The sequence below is a fragment of the Zonotrichia leucophrys genome, chromosome 12 (assembly GCF_028769735.1).
Source record: "Zonotrichia leucophrys gambelii isolate GWCS_2022_RI chromosome 12, RI_Zleu_2.0, whole genome shotgun sequence".
NCBI classification, from domain to species: Eukaryota; Metazoa; Chordata; class Aves; order Passeriformes; family Passerellidae; genus Zonotrichia; species Zonotrichia leucophrys.
Genome location: NC_088182.1, coordinates 11,751,466 through 11,776,131, shown reverse-complemented (window position 1 = coordinate 11,776,131; position 24,666 = coordinate 11,751,466). Strand labels below are relative to the sequence as shown.

The 24,666-nt window shown below is 50.3% G+C and overlaps 1 protein-coding gene across 1 annotated transcript in view; it reads left to right on the top strand.

The window, feature by feature from the left end:
- Positions 1 to 4,323: 4,323 nt before the first annotated feature.
- NCKIPSD (NCK interacting protein with SH3 domain) overlaps positions 4,324 to 24,666 on the top strand; it is a 49,960-nt gene continuing 29,617 nt past the window's right edge. Inside the window, exon 1 of the mRNA XM_064724537.1 lies at positions 4,324 to 4,560. Within this exon, the coding sequence (XP_064580607.1) occupies positions 4,390 to 4,560 (171 nt within the window). The 5' untranslated portion in view covers positions 4,324 to 4,389. The remainder of the gene's footprint in view (positions 4,561 to 24,666) is intronic.

Here is a 24,666-nt window from a genome sequence, read left to right as displayed (position 1 = left end):
TTCAATGGTATGGAAATGAGGGTTGACTAAGGGACCTCCCCTACCCCTCTGTTGCTTGGCCCTTGTTTGAAGCTTGTAACTCAGATACCTAAATGAAAGCAGAACAAGCCCTGGAGATGGCCCCACCAGGCTGAGCACCATGTTCCACTAGTGGGGATCCCCATGCCAGCACCCCTCACCTGCTCACCAGGGCCTGCTGCACCCAGTCCGCAGCCAGGGCTCCTCCTCATGGAAAGCATGTAAGCAGGGCCATGGTCCCTGTCCCTCCTGCCCCACAAACCATATGGCCAGCAAAGGGTAACCCTTGGAAACAGCCTCACATGGTGGAGACTGCTGCCTGCTATGCTGGGCTGCCAGCTCCAGATGAGATGATGGGCTCTGTCTTCTCTTCCTTGGGTTTGCACCATAGCAGTGTCCCCACCAGCTCAGCTGTGACAGGCTGCATTGGCCCTGTGTGGAGTCCTTTTAATTTTTCTTTCAAAGAGAAGCAGAGGAGCTCCTGCAGCCCACAGAGGCAGGATCCACTGCTGCACCCCAGGCAACCCCTTGTTTTGCAACTCTTCCCATGCAACGAGACAAGGACGTGAGCACGGTGGTGTTGGGCAAGGCAGCATTGGCCTGCTTGGAGACAGATGTGAGGCCAGGAGTGCCCTTCACCCAGCAGCCCTGCAGCTGGAAGGACAGCCTGGGGAGCCCAGGGAGTGGTGTTCTCACTGCCAAGCACCTTACCCCTGTGCCCCACTTCCCTCAGCCTCCAAATGCCTTCTGTCTGGTTATTGGGCTGGTGGCAGAGAAGGTGTCACTGTCCTAAGTCTTCCACAGCATGGCACTGGGGGCTGCAGAGCTGCCCTGGCAGGGGGAGCTGGGAAGGAGCAGTGCCGGCCCACAGAGTGCGTGGGTTGGAAGGGGCTCCTCAGCTCTGGACTCGAGCAGAGTTTAACAAAGAACAGGGAGCTGTTGTGTGAAGCCAAAGAGCTTGTTTTCCTGAAGAGAAGCCACAGGGCAGGCTAGGCCGTGTGCTGCTCGCCTCGTAACCCGCAGCGCCTCAATCCTCCCCGCAGCATCCCCCGGGCCCCCCTCCGCCATCCCTCAACTCTCCCGACCTTCTGTCTTCTTCGTTTCTAGGAAGTGCAGCTGTTGGCAGGCACTGGCTGCTCCTTCCTCCGGCCGCAGGAGGGGTCTGGGCCCCAGCCAGCCCCGGCTTTGTGCAGGACGCGTTGCGCAAGGAGCCCTGCGGGCACCTCGGCCCGGCAGGCAGGCGGAACAGAGCGGGCCCAGAGCCGCCCGCTGCCCCGGCAGCTCCGGCTCCTCCGCATGTGCTCTGCGGGGAAGCGGCCGCCCAACAGCAGCGCCCAGCGGGTGTTCTCGGGCTCAGCACGGATCACTGTGCTCCTTGCAAGGGCCAGGAGCAGGGCTTGCTCCTGCCCGGCGGAGCACCCTTCCCAGCTCCCTGCAGGCAGCACAGCTTTGGGGGCTTCTCCCACAAGGGAGCAGATGTAGTTGGAGAGGTGAGACCTTGTGGAAGTGATACGGATGTATGCAATTCGAGGGTCCTATCTACAGCCTCTTAGTGAGGTTTTCCAGGAGGTAGGGCCATCAGGACATTGTGAAATAAGGACATGCCTGCCCATCCTGGCCTTGGACAGCCCCAGCCCCTGCAGGACATACTGAAGACACTGTCCCCAGAGCTGTGGGCCTGGGGTCCTCACAACACCTCACATCCCTATGACTTTTCACCCAGAGAGGGCTGGTGGGAATGCAATAATATTTGTATACCTAAAAGTAGAGCGATTGATCCCACTGCTGTTTTGCAACGTGTTGACGAGCAGACGGTGCGGAATTATATAAGTGTATGTGGAGCTGGCAAGTTTGTGTTCCAATCATATGAGTGCTGTTGTGCAACACTTCCCCTCCACAGCTCGGGAGGAAAACAGGAGTGTGGGGGCTGCCACACATGCACCGAGCCCTTCATGGCTTACAGTGATCCCAGTCCCCCAAGGCTCTCAGGGCAAGGGATGCAAGTATTATTTTCCCGAGCTCTCAAGTTCAGCTTCAAAAATCACCTGCAAGTGACACGGCAGGATCCTTGTTCGTTGACCCTCCCTGTCCAATATAAATCACCTGGCACTTGCAATTCAGAGCTGATTCTTCAGCAGCAGGAATTTGTCTCGGTCTCTGCATTCTAGCCAGATGCAGAAGAAGGGGGCCTTTACAGAGAAATCCTTCCCAGCCTCTGTCTGGCAGAGCTGGGATGCTGTGCTGAGCACAGCAAGAGACTGGGGTGCTGCTGCTGCTGTTCTTTCTGTGCACGTGGGATGTGGTTGGTGGGTGCCTGCATCCCCCTCAGCTGCCTCTGCCTGCCAGCACAGCCTGTGCTGCTGACTTCGTGGAAACAAAGCGCTGTTGTTCCAGCACAAACAGCTGGGCTTGTGCCAGGGGATGGCCAGGGCTCACCTGGAGTGGGGACACAGAGGCAGGGTGAGCAATGCAGCCAAACCAGGCAGGGGACAGAAAAGCAGAGAATTCTTTCCTGTGGGATACGAATGACTCCACAAATGGGAACATTTTCTCTCCTGCAGTGGTGATCCCTGGCTGCTCAGCCCTTGCCCACCATCATGCTGTTCCCTGCTGGGCATTGGGAAGGGACCATGACCAGGCAGGAAGTCCAGACCTGAAGGGCTCCTGAAGGATTCAGCCCTGATTACATCTCACAGTTGTCAGTTAAAGCACCCCACTGTTTTCCAGCCTGAGTGTGCCCAACTCCAGCTCATACACCGCAATGATTCCTGGTACCCGCCGCAGTGGGGGAGTCTAGGCAACCGCTCACTCCCACTCCATCCTCCCTCCCTGCGTAACCAGGATCAGAATGAATTATCTCACTGCCAGGGCTGGGAAAGTGAGGGCATGGGTGGGCTGGGAGCAGGCAGGGGGTTGTGGCCGCTGCAAGCCTGGTTTTTATTGTATTACCACTGGTTGGATTGGGTTGTGAATGGTTTCTGGATGAGTTAAACCCCGCTGTAGCTGTGAGCAGGGATCTGTGGACTGTTCCATCTCTGCATTCTTGCATCTCTGCATCCAGGAGGATGGCAGGGGTGGGCAGCATGGGTGAGGGGTGTCTTTGTGGTGGGTTTGGCTGCAGGAGTATGTACTAGTCCCACTGGGGTGCTGAAACCAGGTGCCCACTCACCCTGCTCCTAGGCTCTCTGTGCTGGCTTTGTCAGGTGGAAAATGAGTCTTGTTCCTAGGGCAGCATGGAGAAAGCCGCTCTGGGGACGAGGGAGGGGGCACGGTGCCCTGTAGGGCTGCCACCCACTCCCCCAGGACAGCAAGAAGGGCTCAGATCCCTGGGCAGCAGGGATCAAGGAAAGCTGCTGATGCCTTGGGGAGGTGGGGTGGCTTGCAGCAGTCTTGGGCTACTGGAGGTAATGTCCCAAAGGGTTGTTCTCCTGGAATAGGGCAAGGAGATGAATGAGGCTGGGGGCTGCTGTGTCTTCATGGACAGCTCCAGGCCTGACAGGCTGTGTCCCACGTCCCCATGGCCACCTGCCAGGTCACTGTGTTCGCTGCGGGTCAGAGCCAGCCATGGTCATGCCCCGATCCCATGCTGGGGGAGCTTGCTGGGGGAAGCCCTCGTGGTACCCAGGGTGGGGCTGGCGGGCACACAAGGACTTGGGGGGCTCAGTGGTACCGGGCGCTCCAATATGGCATTCCGAGAGGAGGGGTGCCCAGGGACACAGGCCGGGACGGGTGGATCTAGTGGGGAAGCAAAGTGCCTGAGGCCAGCTGGGCCACGGCGGGGACAGAGGGGCCGGGCGCGGGTGGGCGGTGGGCGGCGGGCGGGAGCGGTGACCCCGGGAGCCGGCAGTGACCCAGGCCGGTGTGTGACTGAGGAGGGACAGGAGCGGGCCGGTGCCGGGAAAGCGCCTGTGCTTATGGATCCTGCCAACGGCCCCTCGGGGGTCGGTGCCGGGGGTCCGTCCCGGGAGTCAGTCCCGGGTTCTGGGGGTCTGTCTCATGGCTTAGTCCCGTGGGTCAGTTCTGGGGGTCAGTCCCAGGTGCAAGTGCCGGGGTCGGTGCCCCAGGAGTCGGTGCGGGGATCGGTGCCTGGGGTCGGTGCTCGAGGTCGGGGTCGGTGTCGGTGTCGGGGTCGGTGTCGCCTCAGGACGCTGCGCGAGCCGCTGGCGCCCCCTGCCGGTTCGGGCGGGCGGCACGGGGCGGGGCGGGGCCGGCCGGGTGGGGGGAGTGGCGCCGCCGAGCCGCCAGGGGGCGGTACCGCGCGGGGGGCGGGGCGCGGCGGCGCCGTGTGGGCGGGGCTGGCGGGGGCGGGCCCGGTCCGGTCCGGTCCGGGCGGGTGGAGGTGCCGGTGCTGCCGATGCCCGTGCCGCCGCCATGTACCGGGCCCTGTACAGCTTCCGCTCGGCCGAGCCCAACTCGCTGCCCTTCACTGCCGGAGAGACCTTCCTGCTGCTGGAGCGCAGCAACCAGCACTGGTGGCTCGTCACCCGCGCCGGCTCGGGCGAGACGGGCTACGCGCCGGCCTCCTACCTCCAGCGGCTGCAGGTGGGCCGGGCCGGGCCGGGTCGGGCCAGGCGGGGGCGGCTCTGCCGGAGGTCCTGGGGCTGGGCGGCGCTGCCCTGGCCCCTCGCGGGCAGCGGGGCTTTGCTGGCTGTCCCAGGCTGGGTTAGTGCTGGGGCGGTGGCAAAGCACAGCCTCAGCCGCTCATGTCCCTCGCGTGTGTTCTTCGGGAGCCGCTGGCCCGGCTGGGGAAAGGGGTGCGCGATTTCTGTGGCCGTGGCTGCCCCTGCCCTGTCTGCGGCAGCGGGAACGGTCTGGGACACCGTGGGGTGGGAGTCCCGTGGTGGCAGGGAGGCAGGAGACATCTCCCGTGGTATCACGTTTGGGGAGCGCCAGCCCTGCGGGGCAGGGAGAAAGTGAGAGCTCAGCAGGCTCATACCGAGGATTGGCCTGGGTACAGATCTCCAGGGCCTGAAAGTCTGATGGGCTGTTCACTCCTGAAGAACTGGGAGAGGAAGATGGGAAAATCCCTGGGAGATGCTGAGGGGGATTCTCCTCCCCGGAGTAAACATGATTGCAGGTAAACCGGAGTGTCCCAGCCAGCAGCCGTGGTTGGTGTGAGTTAGTGGCACTCCTGTGGCCATCCCCGGGCTGGCTGTTCAGCCTGGGGGCTCCGTGTGTGTAGTACCCCCACACTGAGTACTGAGGGGTGATTGTCCTGCTTCCACTAACACAGCACGACACCCACAGCACACCCCTGCTGTCCTGGAGGACAGGACGGGCCATGGCAGCACTGACAGCCAAGTTGGTGATACCAGGAATTACCCAAGGTCTGAGCACCTGCCGTGGCCCTAACTGGGGTCAGAAGATGGAGTGCACCCTTTGCTGCTGGGTGTGAGCACTGTGCCATGCAAGGGTCATGGGAAAGAGGTTACATGGGGCTTGTACAGTGCAGGGGCTGCTTAGTGAGAAAACGTGGCTTCTAAAATTAAAATAGGCATTATAGAATTAATTAATGGAGGGGGCCATGAAATTTGGTACTTCTGGGCCACAGGATAGTTGTGGAACCTGGATGCTGAAGACTCTTTGCATCAGTGAATGGGTAACTGCACAGAAATGCATGTGAATGTTACAAAGGGGCATTTTGGAGTCTGTCTGAAAATGGTGACAACCCTCTTTATTTTAGTGTGCTGCTGCTGCTCCTTCAGATGCCATTGAATTTCTGATTAGCAGTAACTCAGGCTGTAAGTAAGTGTGGGTGTGGGCTTTGCAGAGCACTCCAGTGAGACAAGCATTAACAGGAGAGTGTGTATGTGTGTCAGGGCAACACCAGGTCTCTCTGATGGCCACTTGGTCCATCCATCCTGTGAAGCAGGGGCTCTTCTGCAGCCTGGCAGGATGGCCTGACGGAAGGGGACATCTTGTGTATCAATAAGCCCTTAATAAGCTCTTTACAGGAGCTATTTAGTTACAGAGCAAAGACCTTATTAACTGCTAGATCTTAAAACCCCACAGTGGCATAGCTCCAGGTTGCTGCTCATGAGTTTCCTCTCTGCAGTCTCTTGCTTCATTTGCTTGTGTGGCATGACGTCTTCTCGCTGCTGTGGGTGCAGGAGCCTTCTCCTAGGCTGCTCACTCATGCCAGTTTTCCTTGCAGGTACCTTGCTAGCATGCATCTCAAAATCTTACCGGAAAAGATTTATTCTGTGACTACGTTCATTTCTAACATTAAATTTTGCTACAGCCTCAACGCAGCTTGCAGCCTGCCAAGCTAACTCCTGACATGTTAGCAATGCACTGATACTAAAGCAGCATTGCTGGTGACTCTGTGAGCATTCCCTCTAGTTCAGCTGTAACTTTCCCAAATGCCTTTAGGCCTTGTTGTGGGAAACAGAGTCCTCCCTGCATCTGCTCAGCTGTGTTTTGGCCATTAAATTTCCAGCACCTGAATTTGTTGATGATGTGTGAAGCAGCAGGATCTAATTTGCTGCTCTGCAGATGCAGTCATCCTGCGTGTCTGTGACTGACTTTCTGCTGTTGCATCTTGCCAGCTCTGAAGAGCTGATATGAAGTCAAAACATGTGTTTATTCATGGCAGAAAGCATCTGCTCACCAAGAGTGTGCTCGGGACTGTTTGCTCAATGTCCAGGAGGAGTGCAAACATTTGTCACCCAGTTTTGGTTTAATAAGGGCACAGAGACCAATTAGTGCCAGCGGTTTGGGAGGTAATTAATGCTGCGCCCATCACAGCAGGGAGAAGCAGCGCTAATGATTGGTGTTAGCAGGGAGAGAGCGTGGCCAACAGGAGTCACCATTGTAAAGGTAAGCTTGCCCTTCCTCAGCAGTGCAGAGAGGCTCCAGGTGAGCAATAGGTTGGGGAACAGTCACAGCCCCTCACAGCAACCTCACAAGGCAGGCTTGGGCTGCTCTTGCTGCTGAGCACTGTTAGGAGCATTTGTTTTCTTCTGAGCTTCACTTGCATTTCAGGGTTGGTTTTTTTCTCAGCTTTCATAGATATGGAATATTGATGCCTTGGCTTCTCTAAAAGAAAAAAATAATTCCCAGTTATTTTTTAATGCTTGTTTTTGTCTGATGTCTTTTTGCAGCGTTTTGTGTTGAAATCCTTGTGGCTCACTATTGCTGTTAAAGGAGAGTTAGTTGTAGGGGGGGGAAGGCTCCACCAACAAATCCTTCTTAGATGCCCCTAAGAAACAAGTTGGGGCCCAGCCAGAGCACCAGAAGGTACAGATGATGTGAAGTTAATTTGAGTCAATTAGAAACGCCCAACTTCAGCTGATATTCCTGCTGATTTTACTCTTCTGTAGTTCCCTTTTAGCTCCTGTTTGGGTTATTAAGAGTCATTTCAAGCTGAGTGCTGTTCTGGGGATAGATACTGAGGCCATAAAGCAGCGAGAGGGGAGGATTGGGCTGTGCTGCTGAGTGGGGCAGCTTGTGGACTGCACACAGAGAGAGTTGCTTGTTGGAACAGTGCCCTCACATGTGGCCTTGCCCTGGCTCTGCATGCCCTTGGTGGAGATCTTGGGAGGCCTTGACACCAGCAGGCATGATAGTGCCCAGCAAGGTCACTGTGGGGGCTGTGGGTGCTGCTGCCAGACAAGTGAGAACGTGCACCTAGCACTGTGCCAGTGACAGAACAAGGGTAGAGACCTCCAGCTACTGGTGGAGCAAGAAATGTGCTAATACACATAAAGAAATAGGTGAATACTGCTGCAGCAGAACTGTCTGCTCAAGTGCCAGGCCTTCCTATTGAACAGCAAGGTGCCCGTCAGCGTGAGGCTGGTCTTTTGTCTCCAGCTGTGTGCTGATGCTTAAGTGATGTATGAGGGGCAGAAAAATATGGAGATTAAAATGGAGCTTAGGGTGTCCTCTGGAGTCAGACAGTCACTCCAGAAGATTGGCTTTTCAAAGCTTTATGTGCAGCTGTAAAAGATTCAATTTGGAAAGCTTGCTGAGGCACAGGAAGTTCACTCAGTGTCAGAAAGGGACAAATGCTAAGTCTAGCAGATAATAAAGTTTCTTTCTGTGGGATAAATAACTCTATGTTGCTAATATTATGATAGACCTTGGAATTTTATAATGGGAATGTGGAGTTATTCCAGCTCTGGATGAAGATATCAGACTGTGGCACAGCAGTGCCAGCAGCACAGAGGGAGTGGTTGTCCTGGAGGATGCTGAGTGTGGGTGACACTTGGCCTGCCAGGAAAGCTGCTCTGCTCCTGGCAGGACAGGGGCTGGCTGTGCTGGTTTGCTCCTGCTGTGGGACCCACATCCAGGAGCAGCAGGGCTGCTTCAGCTCTCAGCTTCACCTGGCACCTCAACTCATCTTGTCTCATGTCTGCCTTGACCCAGGCTGCATTGCCTGTCAATGAAAATGTTAACATTAAATGCTGGGGAGGGGGATGGCAGCTTTAAAATGCTCTATTGGTAAATGTCAGGGGTGCAAAAATAAGTGCTAAGTCACAGGGAGATGTTTCCTGATGAAGTGGGAATGGTTTAGCCTGCTAGCTGTTACAAATTAGCTGTTCAGCTGTATTAAGCCATAGGAAACAGCTTTGAAATTATTATTGATATCCTTTTAAAAATTACCTTAAATTTATTTGGAATAACTGAAAAATTGTTTGTAATGTGGATTTTGAGTCTCTGTTCAAGCTTTCACATTGTACCTCTGGAGGGGCAAGGAAAGGTCTGTTTGGGTGCAAAGGTGTGTATGCTGATGGCCAAGAAGCTTTGGACTGTCTGGTGAGAAAATGGAGCCAAGCAAAGAGCGTAACAAGCATTTTGAGGATGCCTTGGATTGCTGTTTGCAGTATCTTTTTCTACAAGAATAAACAGACATGTGATAAAAATAAGAGACTGCTTTGTGCAGCCTAGCAACAACTAAAATCCTCCTGCAGCACGAGCAAGTGCATAGTGGCAGAGTACAGGTAGTCCTGATCAGGCAGGCACAGGAGTGGTGTGTCACCTCCCCAGCTGCAAAGAAGACAGGTTTCTGTGGGGGAGTGAAATTTGAGCACTCTCTGTTTACCCAAACCATTCTGCCCTATTTCTTGCTGTAGCATTGGGTTCAGGACAGAGTGAGTGGTGCAGAGTGAGGCAGTGAGGGGCTGCCTTTGCTTGCAGACCAGGGCATGCCACAGCTCACAGTGTGGGTCTCACAGCTCATGGCCACTCCTGCAGCCTGATCCCACATCCTACACCCAGCCCTACTGTCCAGCCTTCCCTAAGCTGCCTCTGCTCTTGTCATCCCCACTCTCAGTTAATTGAGTTCACTGGCTTGCTGGAAAACTCCTTGTTTGTAATCGTGTTGCTTCTCTGCCAGGATCTCATGGGCATTGGTTCAGGGATGGAGCAGCAGTGCCAAGGCTGGTGCAGTGTGGGATCACTGTGGCAGCTCAGGTAATGTCAAACCTTCCACACTGCCATGGAGACAATGATGGTTGTGGAACACAGTTAGAATTGTAGAATAGCTTGAATCAGGAGGGACTTTAAAGATCACGGAGTTGCAGCTCCCCAGCTGGTTGTTCATTGTCAATCACAAAATAGTTTGGGTTGGAAGGAACCTCTGGAGACCATGCAGTCCAACCCCCTGCAAAGGCAGGGCCACCTGGAGCAGGTGACACACAAACATGTCCAGGTGGGTTTTGATTGTCTCCAGAGAGGGAGATACTACAGCCTCCCTGGCTTGCTGGAAACTGAGTTTTGGCAATTGTTGTTTGCTTGAGTTTCTCCCTCTGTGTGCTTAGGATCCAGCTTTGACCATGGTGCCCCTGCCCCTTGGCAGAGCTGCTCCTGTTGTTCCTGACAGGTGGTGGCTGTACAGGCGGTGTACGGACTGTCCCCTGCGCGGAGCCTGCAGCGTTGTTTGTCATCTGCTGCAGGTTTGACAGAGCTTTCAATGGGCGTGAGAGCTTAATTGCAATACTCACACAGATCCTGAGTAAGTGCTTAGGCTAAAAATAAAGTTTTATTTTGGAGAATGAGCAGCTGGTAGTGCTTTGTAGCTGAGGCTGCGTTTCTTGATACATGAAGAAAGTGAAAGAAGGAAGCATTTTTCTCTGGGGTCTCACCATAGCCGAGATGCTGTTGTGTCAGAGCTGCTTGTGCTTTGAGATAAAGTTTTATTCTTGAGACTAAATTACACAGTCAAGGGAATTATAACCATTTCTAATTACTGTAGCTAAACTCTTGAAATTTTAGCCAGAAGATCTACAATCTTTCACGGTCCAGAATGATTAAAGTAGAGCTATGGTAATGATCTTTAGTCTTGGATGTGAAGACATGCTCTTCTCACTTTTACTCCAATTAGAAATAGTTAGGCTTTTTGATACCAGATAAAATTTGTCTTTGTGGCCTGGACACCCAGGTATGAGCAGCATTGGTGGTGTGGTCTTACCACTCCTGTGTCGTGGGTGGAGTGACACTGGTGGGTGCATGGATGGCTCTGTTGGGCTGGAAATATTAAGCCTGTTTCAGGGTTGAACAACATGAAGGCTGCTTTGGTCAGAAGTGATCAGGCACTCTGAGAGTCCTTGTCCACTCTTGAGCCATGTGACTGCAGCTCTCTTTGCCTTGGAAGAAGGGCAAGGTGAGGGGGCAGACTGCAAAGAGGAAATGTGCCATTTTCTTCCCAGCCTTTGAAGAGGCACTTGCCCAGAGCAGACAGACACAGATTGGTTCCCAGCTTCCCTGCAGGGTCATAGTGTCTGTCAGGTCATTTGCACATCTGCTTTCTAGTGCTGGGCTGTCAGCATTTCACAGTGTTGTGGTCACCTGCTGTTACCTTGCAATTTTACTGATCAAATCTGTGATTTTTTTTTTGCCTACTGTATGGTTTTTGAATGCTTTTCATCAGGAGAAGATGGCTAGGCTTTCTTTCCTTGTTTACATCTGGATGATTATGAGCTTTTTATTGCAAAGGAAAGAACTGCCAGCTTTGAACTAGGAACATCCTGCTCTGTTTGTGCTTCTGCATCACTTCTCACAATCCCACTCTTGTGTTTCCTTTGAGGATTTCCAGCATCCCATCAGGTGAGCTCTTATTAGAAAAAAAACCCCACAAACTGCAAAAAAAAACCCAAGGAGGAGAGATTTGTATTGAAAGAAATATGAAACCAATAAACCAGAAAGTTCATGGAAATTGATTTTCTTGTGATTGTTGCTCTGTGTGAAGTACAGAGGGAGCAAGACATTGAAGAGCAGGGAGGAATTAATGTTGCTTGTCTTTGGAGAAAAATGGACTCTGTTAGTGATGATGGGAAAACAATATGAAGAGTTCTTCTCCTTGCAAGAGAAGAGTAACCTCCATGCTTGGAGCAGCCTCTAAATGAGGAAAGGCTTTGACAAAAGCAAACTATATCATGGTCACTGGCTGACCTAAGATAATCCCTTGCAAGGCCTTGAGCATATTAATGCCTATGGGGGAGGTCAAATCCCATGGTGTAAAGTGGGTATTTACATCTGTCAGTGGTTGAAACATGAAAAACAGCTGAACCCGTCTGTTGAGGAGAGCTCTGGAGCAGCCTCCTTTTTATTCTGTTCCTTTTGTATTTCAGGTGTGCATAAAAATAAACAAAAGTTTATAAAAGCATCCCAGATTGACTCCCTCATGAACAATTTAAATTCTGTTGTTCCTAGACAAGATTATGTATTCAGTGTGTGAGCTGTCAGCCTGGGTATTGGAAGAAGTACGAATTCCAGAAGGGTTTATAAAGAGAGAAGTAAAAGCAGCTTTGTATGCAATTATAGCATTGAATGGTCTGCAAGAAAATCAGACTTCACAGATACTAACATTCTACATAGACACTACCATAACCAAAATTTTTCAAGACACAGGTTCTAACAGAGCTGTGTGTTCAGAGGTTTTTAGATTAAAATGCACGTGCATTGTGTTTCTTCCTGAGACAAAACTTAAATTGAGGCTTTCATCTTGGCCACATCAGTAAGAGTTGACTCAATTTATTGCACTAAAGAAGTGTATTTCTGTGCAGGCTTGCAGGGGCTGTGAGGGCTGGTGATCTCTGCCTCGCAGAGCTGCTTTGCTGTGTGTGCAGACTGCTGTGTGATGGGTGCCAGCTTCTAGTGGGAAGGAGGTCTTGTTTCCTGGGCTGACACTCTCCAGAGGGAAGTGGGTGCTGGCACTCCTGGAGGACCCCACTTTGTGCTTTTTCTGTGAGTTGGCACCTGGATCTGAAAAATCCTTGCTGTATTTCTGTATTTAGAGGAGCAATTCTCATTTGAAATGGCAGTTCACTGGGAATTCTTTCTGTGGACCCTGAGTGACCTCATTGCCTCAGGTCTGAGTCGCAGCAGGAATTGTGGGTCCTGGTCCTACTTCTGGAGGAGCATCACTTTGCTTCCCCAGCCAGTGGCTCACAAATCAAATTTTGACCTTTAAAAGAGGGTCTTGTCAAACCTAATTTGTCTTGACTTTTTATCACATGGTAAAACCTTTAAATTTAAAACCAGCTTTTTGAAGCTTGTCATGTGAGAAGCGGAACAGAAGACACAATTCATGACTGCAGCTGTTTGTCTTTGCTCCCCTTTGCATTCTCACCACAGGGATATTGAGCACAATTCTGTGGAAATCAGTGCTAACAGATAAATAGAGTCTTGTCCAAAAGACAGGACCCACCACCTTGGGAGAGGAGGCTCAGCTTCATGTGAGATCATCTGTGTTCGTGCCCTGCACTGCAGAGCTTGCGTGGCAGAGCTGTTTGCTTCCCTTTCAAGGGAGCAAAGAAGTAAAACTTGTCCTGTTTTAGCATGAAGCTTAGGCAGGAAGGGGAAGTAAGATTTTGTCAGCTTTTTAGAATGAGGTGGGAAGTCCATGGGTTTGTTTTTCCCTGGTTATTTGCTTGCCTGTTGAAGTTGTTTAGAGGAAGTTGTCACTCCTATCCTCCTTGGAAGCTGCTTGCTTCTTATGAAGCCCATGTTCTTCCTCCTGTCCATCTGGGCCAGCTAAAAAGGCAGTGTCACCCAGCTGCAAGTGCAGTGAACCCATTCCTCTGACTCAGGCAGCCTTTCATGCTAGTGGGATGGGCTTTTGAACAGGGCTCTCCTGTCATGCCATCAGGGGCTGGGAGAAACATCTGTGCTGCTTTGTCTCCCTTTGCTGCTCAGGCTGGGGTGGTGTGTTTGAAAGTGGTCTGCAAGGTGTTGATTTTTTCTGTGATCTGGAAATGCCACCATAGACTGGTATTTTAGGTTGTTCAGCTGCTCAAGAGTTATAATTAAAATTTTTTTAGAAAATCAAGCTGTTGGCATGCTAGATAATTCCAGGCTGTGGGTCATTTCTTGCCAAATCACAGGTTTAAAGTTCAGATTAGATATTTTCTAAGTAATAACTACTAATTATTTCTTGGGGTTTTTTGTAGTACAAGTAGGGACAATGCCTTGTAGTATGGAAACCTTAGGGCAGGCCTCAACTCCAAAGCTTCTATTGTATTAAGCAAAAACTAAAGGGTTAAGGGAGAAGGTGAGGCAGGAGCTGCAGAGATAGACACTCACCCACAAGAAGGCAGGAATTGCTGGGATGATGTCTTGAAAAGGTCTTTGAATGCCTGTCCATGAGGTTTGTGCCTGGGGCCATACCCCCTCAGCTGCTGATGTAGCTGGGATGTCATCTCCCACTGTTCCTGCTGCCTGCTCCCCCTCCACTGCCCCTGAGCTGACTGGCTGGGAGCCTGAGCTCAGCCTCTGAGCTTCATCCTCTTCCTCTGGAGGTGGGAAGAAAGCCTTGATGGACCACACAGGTGCCTTTCACCCACTTGCACCTGGGGGATGGATGTGGTTGGACGTATTTTTGGGATGGAGAGTTTGTTAGCAGAGTTCACTCAGTGTCTGTATGCTGCAATAAGAATCAGGGCAGCCCCTGTGGAAAGCAGATGGCTGCCTAGAGACATCAAGTTGAAGCTCTCCACTGAGCAGACAAATGCAAACCTCCGTGGCCTCTGAATCTGATGTGGTGACAATTCCTTTTTGTCTAAACTCAGTGAGTTCTGTGCCTTTCCAGATTGCCGCTGAAGTTGGAGACAGGCATGCAACAGAATAATTGTCAGCCAAATTTCATTGTTGGGCACCCCTTTTATAGGGCTCTGTGCAGGCAGCAAGGGAGCTGCTGTGGCATCTGTGTGGCAGCTTGGCATGACTGCAGGGCACTCTGGTGGCAAAGTGTCCTGGCATGGGGTGGCTTTGTGGTGTGGCATGGTTTTGGGGTTTAGAGCGGCTGTTTCACCTGTCCCCTCTCCCCCGTGCCTGTCCCACCTGTCCCCTCTCCCCCGTGCAGTGCCTGTCCCTCCTGGTGCCTCACCTGCTGCCCTGTCCTCCCTGTGTGCCTCAGTGGGAGGTGCCCGAGGTGTCCCCACCGCTGTCCTCACATCACACTCAGTCTTTAACTGCCTCAATAAGTCTGTAATGAGCCATGGGAGCTGGGAGCAACTTTTGCACATGGGAAATGAACAGTCTGACAAAGGCAGGTTTTTTTGTTCACTGCCTCGGGAAGTGAGGAAAACAGGATTATGGCTTTTTTGCTGCCTGAAGCACATTGTCCTATGAGGACATTCCCCTCCTGTCCCCATTTCTTTGTGTTTTCTGGGGAGCCTGTGCTAGTCTCAGCTGCAGAAGGAGATGGGATTATAAACTGCAGCTAAAGCAGGCTGGTTTTCTCCTGAAGATAGTGTGGGACACTAATGAATTGCTTCTGTGACTCTTACTTCCTTATAGGTGAAATGTCAGCAAATCCAGTTGAATCCTTTTATTTTTTTAAGGTGAAAAAGCTCACTGAACAAACACCAGAATTTGTTCTAGAACTGAGTCTAGAGATAAGAGCAAGTTAGCCTTATTCCTTTGATGAACAGAGCTAAACTTGCAATTCTCAAGCTACTTTTGTAGGTCAATGGAAACTGTCAGTCTGCTGAAGTTTTGCAGCACAGAAAAGTAGTGTTCTGCTGCCTGCTAGTCAAAAACAACTGCAGGATCTTTAGTTCAAGATTTTCGGGGGTTTATTTTGGCTTTTGCTGTTGTCTTGATGATCAGACATATAACAGTGTAAGACACTGCTGCAGATCTCAGTGGTATCTTCATTGCTTTTGGGGTATGAATTAGCTTTAGTTTTATCACTGTCCCCATAAAGCATGATTGCATTGACTTGCTGGATTTGGTGAGAGTCAGCAACAGAAACATCAGCAGAAACCCAACCTACTTTAAGGAACAAATGTGCGTGCAGAAGCAGCTCTGAGCTAACAAGGATGTGTGCACGCTTGGGTATTTTGTCTGCGACCAATTAGCATGATCTCCCTCTTGACAGTACAATGTGTATGGAGTTTTCAGCCCCTCTGATACCTCCTCCATTGCTGCCCTGCACCTGCACCCTCAACAGTTTTTAAATGGCTTTGCTAGAATTAGCTGGCACACCTAACTTCATGGAATTCTTGTCTGTAGCACTGATAAGCCAAAATCATGAACAACATCCTCTGTTCCATAGTGCTACTCTGAACATCTTAAAATATATAGCAACCAAAACCCATGGCACAGGATCCTCTTTTGGAGGATATTCCTTCTTGCCGTAGCTTTACTGTGGCCCACCCAAAGCAAATGAGCATGTGAAGGCTATCTTTCACACAGTCTGGTTGTTACATTGTTTAAATCCCAGAACGAGTAATTTGTACCAGTCTGAAGTCACGAACAATCCTAGCAACTGGAAGCAGCCTGCTGGGTCTGGACGTGCTGTTCTGCATAGGTGAAGGACTTGTTTGGGATTCCCACGTTGGGAAGTATGTCCCCACCAAAGAGGAGATGTGTTTCTTCCACACTGGTGGGAGCTGTTCAGTACAGCTTGAAAATGTTGGGGAGAAGCTGGTTGGGTATCCTGGGGTTTCCCAACACTGATGTTTCAAATCTTTGTTCCCGTGACCCAGAGGGGGCTGTGGAGAGAAGCAAGATTGCTTGTGAGATCCATATTTGGGAACATTATATATGGACATTTGCTTTGGAGAAACCTTGTAAAAATATTTGCTGTCTTGGGTCTCTGGCCTGAAACATCATTAGTGGGAGAAGTCCTCAAGGACCTTGGTTAATCTTTTGTGCTGAGGGATTGTGTGAAGGCATGATAGTAAAAGTGCTGTTGGCAAGTGATTCCTCGACCTTCAAATAAGTTTTGCTCCATGAGAATGTGGAGCTGCTGTCTTTGAACAGAGGGGCAGCATAAACCCAACCATTCTGTATTTGCTTGGAGCAATTTTACTCCTGCTAAAAAATGCTCAGGTTTTTCCATATGGTGATCTGAGGGTCATTTTATTTCAGAGGAGGTTGCAGATGTGATCTGATCACACAGCTTGGTAAGTTGAGTTTCAGGTAAGATGCACCAGTAATCTGAGGAAAGGAAATGCTCATTACAGAGGAAAATGCTGGGTTTTCTCTATAAGTTAGTGTGTTCTGCTCCTGCCCTGCTGGCTTTCTCTTTATTTTAGGTATGTGTTGTGAATGGATGGGGTTTAGATAAGTCTTTGCCTTTCGCCCAGGCTTCTGGCAGAAGGCAGTAGCTTTATTGAAGTGGCCAGCACCCCAAAACCCACTGTCATTCACAACTTCTTTAATAATGGGTGATTTGGTCTATGAATGATTTATTTAATAGACACAAAACTAACAGACATAAAGCTTGAACTAATACTACAGGGGAATAAGGACAAAAAGAGACTACTAGTAGATATGTACAGCATGGAGTTAAAGCTACCTATTAATGTTACAGCTAGTGAAGAAATGATGTAACTTAGGATTCAATGTGTCTTACCATCCAGCTGTTGGTGGGGCACACATTGAGATCCTTCCCCTCAATTCCCAGGAAAACAACCTCAGAATCTGCATCCAAACTCTGGGGAGAAGTCTTGAACACTTGTCAGGGTGTGTGTAAGAGGCTTCTGCCTCTGATAACTCTTGTGTCTTTCATAGTTTGCAAAACAGTGTCTCTCAGTCAAGAATATTTCTTTTATCTCTTCCCACATCTGCTTTCCAGACTAGGACGTTGATTCCCAGCTGAGACCTGAGCTTCTTTGGAGCCAGAGATGACCCCTTGTGGGCCTTTCAGCCAGGTTCTCTCTTCATGCACCAAGTACCCGTGGTAGAGGAGGGGAGGGGTAGATGTCCTGCCACAGTGTGAGGGGAGCTGTGCCCCTTCATGGCAGAGGAAACAATGCTTATTGTGCATGTAGAGTCCAAAACACAGAAAAATTCTTTTCTATCTAGACTGTTAACTGATCCTACAGCAGCGAGCTGCCTTTGATCCTCCTGACTAGAATGATCTTTGGGGAGAACTTTCCAGGGCCTTCTCAGGTTTGCTCACAGTAATGCAAGGCAGGTTTTCATCTCACAGTGACAGCTTAGCAGAAAAGAGCCTGGGCTGTGCCAGGTCTGGCAGCTCTGATCCTGGTGCTACTCAAAAGATTATGGGAATTCATGTCTGGTTTACTATTTTGTGCAATTTACAGCTGTCCAGGACTAAAACTAGCTGATGACTTTTCTGTGGTCGCCTCTTAAGGATGAAATCTCTTTTCCCTCATTAATGGCTTTAATGGAGTACATGTGGCTGTTCATCCAGTGGATACCAGAAAGCAGCACTTGTTCTCCATGTGGCAGACTCAGATTGTTCCTGCCAAGCCCACAGGCTCTGCCCTTCCTTGGATGGTGACCTGTGCACCCTCCTTGCCCCTTCCCCTTCCTGCCTGGCCAGTGTTCCTGGGTTGTGCCTGCTGTGCCTGCTGCCTGTCTCCCCATGTTCTCTGGGACTGAGACAGCAGTCCAATTAATTTTGCATTTCCCTATTTTCTGTCTGTATAAGAGACACTTTTTAATTTCCCCATGGTTTTGGGTTTGGGCAACACAGTTATTATCCCAAAGCACATAATAACTCCAGTTTGCTGCCTTCTGACTCTTGCCAGAGTGCTGGTCATGGGACAGGGAGGATTTGGGAAGAAAAGCTGATAAATCATAAATTCCTGTGCAAGATGAATCACGAGTTACTACCTCTTTCTCAAACATGTAACTGCAAGCTGTTACATCAGTGCCAGTCTGTGGCATGCAGGAGGAAAAGTCCCTTTTGGTTCACATGTACATATGGGCTCTTCTGCATGTGTCTTTGGGCATCAGTTGAATTAACAGTGTAATTGCATATTTTTCCTGCTTGACCCCTGGAGACTTTTACTTACTTGATCCTCATGTACTGGAATGTGCTCCAAGGCAAGGGTAATTGGGAAGGGAAAGAGTTCTCTCAATCGTGGTACACATTTGAATTTTTTCATCTTAGGTTTTATATAACTGTCACCTTTCTGGCATTTTGTTACAATTTCTGCTATGGAAATAAATTGTGGGGGGAAACTGAGCTTTCCTCTTTGAATGCCAGAAAAAGAGCCAGGACTTGCAGAGTTTTGCAGTCTTGTTCTTTCCTCTGGGCTCTGACCTTGCTCCGTGTTCTGGCAGTTCTTGGCAAATCTGATTAACTGCAAAAAGGGTTTCTGTGGTTGGATCTTCATCCCACATCCATGTTTTTGCCAACTCAATCAAAACAAAGATGGGCTGAGATTAGCACCTTGCATTCTTCCCAGCACTCTGGGAACTTAGAAATTAGTTGCATTTTTGATCATAATTAATATCGGGGTTATCTCATAGACCTGTGCTAATTGTGTGCAAGTGATCTTGGAGCTGTGCTGAATCTCAGTGAGTAAATGACATCTGTAGCAGTTTTTTGGGCTACCAAACTGAAGACCACACAAAGTCTGGCAAAAACCCTTCTGTTGGGCTTTTTTTTGACTTCAAAGGCTAATATGTCAAAAGTCTTGGTATACTCCTAGTGCTGCCCTGCAGTATGTTTCCTTTCACCTTGATAGATCCTGGTTCATAATCCTGCATTTTCATCAAAGCAGAGGCTGTCTACTGTTTTCTTTTTCAGTGTAGATGATAACTCCAGTATGTGTATGTATATACATTTTATGTTTATGTGTCAGTAGAAATGTAAGTTTTCTCACACAAATGCCACTGTTGATCATGTCAGATACTGACTTGGCTTGACAATTGTGTGCAAAATGATGCTGAACAGGTGATCCTAAAGAGAGGGGCAGCTCTGTTGTCTGGCAGCTGCTCACCTGGGGCAGGCTGAGCCAGGGAAGTCCCTGAAGCATTGAGAGCAGTAACAAGGCAGTAGGGAACAGCAGGATACATGAGTATGTGTTGATTGTTTTATTTTAAAAATTTCTCTCTCTGCTTTTATCCTCTTAGACTGTTTTGGCATGAGACATGTGTTCTGGTTACTGGAGTGTGAAAAATTATGAGGGGAAGGAATCAGTGGCTGATTCGGTCTTTGTGCCCAGTTAACAGGGTCCAGCATGGCTGGAGAGACTTAGGATGAGGCATTCCCATCTCAGGAAGTACAAGCATGGAGTGCTGGGTTGCATGCATTCTGTTTGTCCCTCAGCCTGTCTCTGCTCCCTGACTCCGAGGCTTCTGCTCTTGGGAGAGAAATTGGTTGAGGTTTGGTTGCTGTGCATCCCTCTGCTGCCTCCAGGGTTCTGTTTGTTCAGAATGCCTCTTGTGCCTGCCCTGTCCCTAGTCAGTGTATCTCTTTGCCAGGAGCTTTGGCTTTAGCGTGATTTGCACAGCTTAAGCCCTTTTCCTGGCCATCCTTTCTTTTCATTTCCCATTTGTGCCGGCTGCCTGCTCAAGCGGCTGCTGTCAGCACACAGTGGAAAAACACGGATCCGTGAGAAACGCGCTGTAGTGTATCAGCAGGAATTGCTGGGCTGCTTCTGGGCTGCCTCTTTGTCAGGAGAGCTCAGCCATGTCTTTGTTTTCTCGCTAGCGAGTCGGAGATGCTGCAGGTTTGTTTGGAGCTGTACTCATCTTTATTTGCTCAGTAACCAGGGCAGTTGCCCATTGTTTCACTTGTGTTTTTGTTGTGTGCTTTGTGTGCCGTGAGGCACAATATCTTCATGCCGGCAAGAATAAGTTAATGCATCTCTCTTAGCCAGCAGCCTGAGGACTAAAAATTTCTGATTTGGGCTGCAAAAGGGAAGGGAAAGGAGCTGAATTTTCCCCAGCAATGCAAAAAACCAAAATTCAGCCCATTTGTTTGAGCCGTGTGGTCCCAAAGGGGGAACTCTGATCTGGCACAGCACTGAGCCATCGACAAAGGATAGCTGATATTTGTAAATTGGTGCCGTGATCATTTCAATCTGGAAGGAATAAACATGCAGACAGTCTGGCGGTGACTGGGGGTGAAGGGCATGTGACCTAAGAGGTGGCGTTCCTCTCTGATTTGTGAAACAAAGAACCAGCCTGTGCCTGTGGATGCCAGCAGGATAAATATCCTAATTTCACCAGTGGTCCGTGTCAGTGCAGCTGCATGAAAACTGAGCTGTCACTGGAGACAAAACTTTGTCTGTCCTTTGTTGTCATGTTGTGAAAGCTGGGGCAGTGAGATGAGGGTGAGGATGAGCAGCCCTGCCTGGGCACCCCTCTGGCTGCAGAGGCAGCTGCAGGCATGAGGGCACTGATTCCTGCACATGCAGAAGAGTAAATGCCCTTGATCACTAATGAATGGGGAGGTAGGAGGGGAAAAAAAGCTATGTTTTCTTGGATCAGCCCCCTGTGGAGGCAAAGAAAAGCCTGCCATAAGTTAATGGGCCACTTTCATAAATGTAGGAGCCTTGTGCACGCAGAGCGGCTCAGGCTGTCTGAGCTGATGCAGCTGTCAGTCTGTTTGTCTAGAAAATGCTTTTCTGAAAGGTATGATTATTCTAGACTGTTGAGCAAGTTCTTCTGTGTGATTGCATTTAAACAACACCAGTGGTACATGTGGGAAGATTACAAACAAAGAGAGAGGGGGCAAGATTTTTGATAGCCTAGGGAGGGCAGGAGAGGAGGTTGTGCTGCTGTACAACAAGGACACCTGCAGTGTCTTCTGAATTGCTCAGGTCTCTCACCAGCCTGTGTGACACATCCTGTGCAGGTGTGCACCTTTTGGGGAGACTGCTCCTTTTGGGGCAGTGGGGATGACAGCAGTGTGAGGCACGGGAATAGATGCATTCCTGTCTCTGCAGGGCCATGCTTAGGTACTCACAAGACATTCTGGAAGGGTACTTCTTAAAAGCTTGTCTTTGGTCCTGGGAAAGGCATCCTTCCCCAGCCACCCTGGGGTGTGCAAAGCACCCCAAGGCAGTGCTGAGGTCTGGCTCTGTCCTCATCAGGTGGGGAGGAAATTAGCAGCAGGCTCTGGGGATACCCTTTGTTTGGTTCTGTTATTAGCAAGAAGTGAGGAAATAATGATTTATTAATGCTGCTGTGATTTTCCTGCACCAGGCTGTGAAGGAAGAAATTCAGTTTCCTGGCTGATAGTCATGGCTCTAATTGAGCAGTACCATGTTCCTTGCAGAGCAGCTGGCCTGTGGGGTGCTGGTGGTAGCCCTGGCTCTCTGATACAGTGCCCATGGCCAGTATGGCCTGTGGTCACCAAGGGTCACTTCTCTGCTGTCACCAGGGTGGTGGAGACAGGCACATAGAGCCCAGCATTTCTCTGCTGCAGTGTTGTTTGATTAAACCAGAAATATCTGATAAAGGGGGTGGCAGCCACTCCTTTCTGGGGGGAAGCACCAGTGGGAATGTGTTATCAATACCTCAGCAAATACCCCTTGATCTTTGTGGTATGTTGGGCAGAAGGGTGGTGCCTCTTGGCCACAGCCTGGGCACCATCACTCCCTGCTGACCAAGGAGTCCCCTGCACTCACCCTGCGAGGGCTGGTGCCTTCCACTGCCATCTTTGCCCTGTCCCTGCCACCTTTGCTGCCTTCCCAGAGTGGCTGGCATGGCTGTGCCCGTGCCTGGCAAGCCAGTGAACTGCTGAAGGACACAGTTAACAGCTTGCATGCTGCAGTGGTTGCTCAGGGCTCTGCCAGCTCCCACCGTGCAGCATCAGTAAATCCAGCTGAATTCCTGGGCTTGGTGTGTCTCCTCTGGCAGCCCTCTGTACAGCAATGCCCTTTTCATGCATTCCCTTGCTTCCATGTGAGCCTTAGCTTATGAACAGGGTTCATCTTTGTAGCCCAGAGCATAGGATAGGGCAGGGCTGCAGCACAGGACTCTGCAGGACTTTGGAGCACCCAGCCCTGCCTGCACTCCAGGGTTCTGCTCTTGCTGCTGCTTTGTGGCCTCTCTCCTTTGCAGTCTGCAGAGCCATGCGTGGCCAGGGCCGCCTGTGAATGTGTGAGAGCCCTGCCTGTCCCAGCTGCCAGCATCCTCAGGAATGGGTGCTGCATACAGGCAGGATTCCCTGTCCTGCAGAGTGACTGATCTCCCTAGATTGCAGAGGGAGAACAGCGAGGCGCTGCCCAGAGTTGCTGTGACCACGTAATCCCTCCAGTCCTAGGGAGGAGGAGATCATAGGTGAGACCTTGGCAAATCAGACTTTTGCCCCCTTGCAACCTGTGCTCATTTCAGCTGCAATGTGCTTTTTCATCCCTCCCCCTTTAAACAAAGCAATGCCATTTTGGTTAACCCAAGGAATGTGCAGATTCCTCTGACTCACATGATCTATCCAGGATACTGATACTTTTTAACTTCATGACTACAATGCAGGGGATCCCTGATGGTGGGTGTCCTACAACCCAGAATGTGAGGCAGCCCCTGTGCTGAAGGCCCTGCCATTTCCCCCCTCACCCAACATGCACCCTCCCAACTCAGCTGAGCAGGGGAGATGGTTTATGAGCAGCATCAACAATGTCATGAAGCGTAAGTTAATGCTGCTTTTTTATTCCAGCCCTTTGACAGGGCCTTGTTAATAGAAGGTTGGGAGCAGAAACAAAAGGGAAGGGCACAGCAGCTAAAAGCCAGTTGTCACAGCACTGCTGCATTAGTGTGAAAATGCTGTGTTTTATCAGAAAGGAAGCACCCTCTCCATAATAAATGGCATTGCACAGCAAGGAGCAGCTCCATAGGAGCACCCTCTTGTGGAGGCAGGCTGAGAGAGTGGTATTGTTCAGCCTGGAGAAGGCATTAGGGAAACTTCATTGCTTCCAGTACCTAAAGGGAGCTTATAAAAGATGGACAATGATTTTTTACATTGGCAGGTACTGCTAAGACAAGGGGGTATGGTTTTAAACTGCAAGAGGCAAGGATTACATTGGATGTTAGGGGGAAATTCCTTAACTGGAGAGTGGTGAGGCACTGGAAGAGGTTGCCCAGAGAAACTGTGGAACCATCCCTGGGAGTGTTCAAGGCCAGGTTGGATGGGACCCTGGGCAGTCTGGTCTAGTGAGTGACATTCCTACTCATGGTAGGGGTCTAGAACTAGAAGATTTAAAAGATTCCTTCCAACCCAAACCATTCTATGATCCCAGCCTGTAGATGGATTCCTGTGGACTGTGCTGATGTGCCCTGTGGAAGAGGGCAGAGATGCTGAGCTGTTCAGTAGGATTCAATGCTCTGTACTGCTGTTTTCTCTGGGATGATCAGACTGAGGAAGGGTTTAAACCCATGTGGGTGAAAGTGTGGAAGACTGGGGAGGATGGGACTGGGGCAGGGAGGGCTCATGTGGGAGGGCAGGAGGGCAGGTGGGGTGTGCAGAGCACAGGGGTCTGTGGCACTCAGAGCAACACTGGCATTCCCCTGGGGCCAGCAGTGCTGGAGACTTCTGCACTGCTCCCCTTTCCCAGGGAGAGCATGCAGCTTGCTGTAATTTTCTCTTATCTTTTCAGAAGATGATGTGAATTCATTGAAATAACTTGCTGTTCCTTCCAACCCCCCTTGGAATGTGTTCAAATACACTTTGCTCCATTTCCTTAGTTCTGTGGTTGGAGGTGATGAAATGCTCCCTCGGCCATAGCCCTAGGCCGCATGGGGCTGCTTGGAGGTTTCATCCCAAAGTTGAGTTCTGAGTGTTGGTTTTGATCTTGACCTGATACTTTAGCAAAATTGGTTTTATTTTTAAAGTTTTCCCCAGTTGCTTTTTTCCCTATCTATTTTTCTTGGGGAAACAAACCAGCAAAAAAAAAACCTCCTAAATTTTTCAAAGCTGAGTATTGCAGAAGAGGTCTCTCATCCACACCTTGCTTTTTTCCCCACAGTCTGTGGTAGCTGTTAATTCACATTTGCTTAAGCAATTAACCAGGATATAAATAATACATAGGATGTTATCAGGGAGCTGCATGCCAGTGTTATGGAGGCAGGCACTTTTGGCCCTGGTGGGGAGGGTTCCCTCCTGTGCTCTGCAGCCCCCTAAGGCCAATTAAGGTGCATCCTTGATGAGAATCCAGCCGCTGCTTGGCTGGATAAAGAGTTGCTCTGATGCACAGAGGGGGGGCAAAGCAAGTGAAAGAGGGATTCAGTGTTCAAACAGCTGCAGTGAGCACTGGAGTCTGAGCATTCCCCTCCTCCCTCGTGCATGGCTGAGGCTGGAGCAGCGGGACTGAGTGGATGGTGGCACCAGGGGCAGCTTATGGGAGACCTGTGGGTCAGAGACTCAGTCTTGTGTCCTTTACCTTCTGTCTTAGTCCTGTAAAGGTCTTTTCTCCTGAAGGCATAGCAACTGTTGGTAAACAAAGCTTTTTAGACTGTCACAAGTGTAGGAACCTGCTTTGTTTTCCTGTTCCCCTT